Genomic DNA, 2,500 nt, shown 5'->3' on the forward strand with positions numbered 1-2,500 from the left:
GGAGAGAGAGTGTGTTTGAGCATTAGGTTTGGTGTGTGTGTAGTGTGTGTGAGAATTTTGTGTGTGTTTGAGCATTGGTTTGGTGTGTGTTTGTTTGTAGTGTGCATTTAACCACCACACACACATATAGTACACATTAATGTGTGTGTGAGAGATTATTGAGTGTGTTTGCGTGTGTGTGCGTGTGTACCTACCTTGAGCAGGATCTCTGCCAGTGAGCCGATCATGTGTAGAGCTCCGTCCTTCTTGCGGGGGTCAGTGGCGGGATCAGTCAAGATCTGATAACAGAAACCCATCGTCTTCTGCAGAACCTACACACACACACACACACACACACACACACACACACACACACACACACACACACACACACACACACACACACACACACACACACACACACACACACACGTGTCAATGGAGCCAGTTTGATGCATGATCCAGTCACACACACACACACAATCTGTTCATTTAACCTCACACAAACACATACCATCGTCCTAACATCACAAACACACACTCAACTCACAAACAAACAAACAAAAACACACACAAACACACTCACTTCCTTCCTCTTGTTGCATGCGGTGAACAGCAGAGTCTGTGCTGCTGTAGTGGGGGAGATGAAATCCTCAAACACGTCTGTGGAGGAAAAAAAAAATACAAACTTCATGTGAGTATGTGTGTGTGCGTGTACGAACCAAAACACATGTGTGTATGCTCACCAAACTTCCTGTGTGTATGTGGGTGTGAGTGTCGTGTGTGTGTGTGTGTGTGTGTGTGTGTGTGTGTGTTGTGTGTGGGGGTGTGTGTCATGTGTGGGGGTGTGTGTCATGTGTGGGGGTGTGTGAGTGTCATGTGTGTATGTAGGTGTGTGTGTGTCATGCTTACTCACCAAACTTCATACGGATATACTCATAAGGGTCTTCTTGCCACAGCTCTTCATCACTGTCTGTGTAGCACATGAGCGGGAACACCACGTCTTGGATGATGCCCTGCGCGCACACACACACACACACACACACACACACAGTGAGTATAGACCAACGACGACTAGATGCATCTCACTTTGTCACGCTGGCATCAGTCCCACTATTTCACAATGACTTTGTGTCCAAATGTCCGACATGTCCTGAGTGTGTGTGCGAGTACGTGATGTTCACATAAGTGTGTGTGTGCGAGTACGTGATGTTCACATGAGTGTGTGTGTGTGTGTGCGAGTACGTGAGATGTTCACATGAGTGTGTGTGAGTGTGTGTGTGCGAGTACGTGAGATGTTCACATGAGTGTGTATGAGTGAGTGTGTGTGTGTGTGTGTGTGTGTGTGTGTGTGTGTATGTGCGGGAGTACGTGAGATGTTCACATGTGTGTGTGTGTGTGTGTGTGTGTGTGCGAGTACGTGAGATGTTCACATGAGTGTGTGTGTGTGTGTGTGTGTGTGTGTGTGTGTGTGTGCGAGTACGTGAGATGTTCACAGGAGTGTGTATGAGTGTGTGTGTGTGTGTGTGTGTGTGTGTGTGTGTGTATGTGTGTGTGTGTGTGTGTGTACGTGAGATGTTCACATAATATTGAGTGATGAGACACCTCACTCAATATTAAGTCATTTGTGGCTCTCAGACACTTTCCATATGAATGCTGAGATAATACAGTGTGGCCATATGAGGAGTAATATCAGTAGAATGGTAAGGGGGCGATCGCCTAGGCCTACACATTGGGGTGCTGCTCCTTTAAATAGGTATGCTCCCGGTTGTGAGGGGAGAGGTGAACGCACAAAAGGGGACGGTTTCTTTTCTCTTTTGGTGTGTTGTATGGAGAAGTGGCGGCAAGCTAGAGTTTTAAAACAAAGTGTAACCTAGACAGCCAAACGCCTGTATTGGTACACAGAGTATAACCTAGACAGCCAAACGCCTGTATTTGTACAAACAAGCTCTTTTGTTTTCTATATGTATCTTTATTATTTACATTCCACCAACGGCATTCTCGGGACAAATCAAAATCCGAGTTTGAGGAGTACTGAAGTACGGAGGATTCTATTCAGCTTGCGGAGTTGGTATTCCTTTTTGTTCCTGTTTTTTACGATGCAATGCGTCGCTATTTTTGTTTTTGAAAAGGATTGATTTTTTTTTTTGGATTACGTATACGCACGGGATATTTTTCTTGATAATTAAAAGAAATCGAGGAAGCAGGCCGACACTGCGGCCTGTTGGGACTCCACATTCACTTTGGAACTAGAAAATATTTTTCCCTACGGATTTAGATTTCCTTCACAAATATCCCACAATTTCTGGTAACAAGTTACAATTTCTGATTATTTGGGATTATAGTTTAATAAAATCACTAAACAAACCCTCACACACACCCCCTCACAATTTTTAGGAATTCCTGCAGGAAAGTGTACGTGTGCGCGTACCTGGATTTGTGTGTCGAGTGTGTGTGTGTGTGTGTGGCTTGAGGTTTTTCCAGGTGACGGCATGAGCAATGCCCTGGTGTGTGTGTGTGT

At 45.1% G+C, this 2,500-nt stretch overlaps 1 protein-coding gene across 1 annotated transcript in view; it reads right to left on the reverse strand.

The window, feature by feature from the left end:
- LOC116225164 (importin-7-like) overlaps nucleotides 1-2,500 on the reverse strand; it is a 7,345-nt gene that overhangs the window by 495 nt on the left and 4,350 nt on the right. The window contains exons 9-11 of the mRNA XM_031587005.2: nucleotides 896-995; nucleotides 566-642; nucleotides 195-311 (exon numbers count right to left, since the gene is read on the reverse strand). Coding sequence (XP_031442865.1) covers nucleotides 195-311; nucleotides 566-642; nucleotides 896-995 — 294 coding nt within the window. The remainder of the gene's footprint in view (nucleotides 1-194; nucleotides 312-565; nucleotides 643-895; nucleotides 996-2,500) is intronic.

Source organism: Clupea harengus, chromosome 20, assembly GCF_900700415.2.
Source record: "Clupea harengus chromosome 20, Ch_v2.0.2, whole genome shotgun sequence".
In the NCBI taxonomy this organism is placed as follows: domain Eukaryota; kingdom Metazoa; phylum Chordata; class Actinopteri; order Clupeiformes; family Clupeidae; genus Clupea; species Clupea harengus.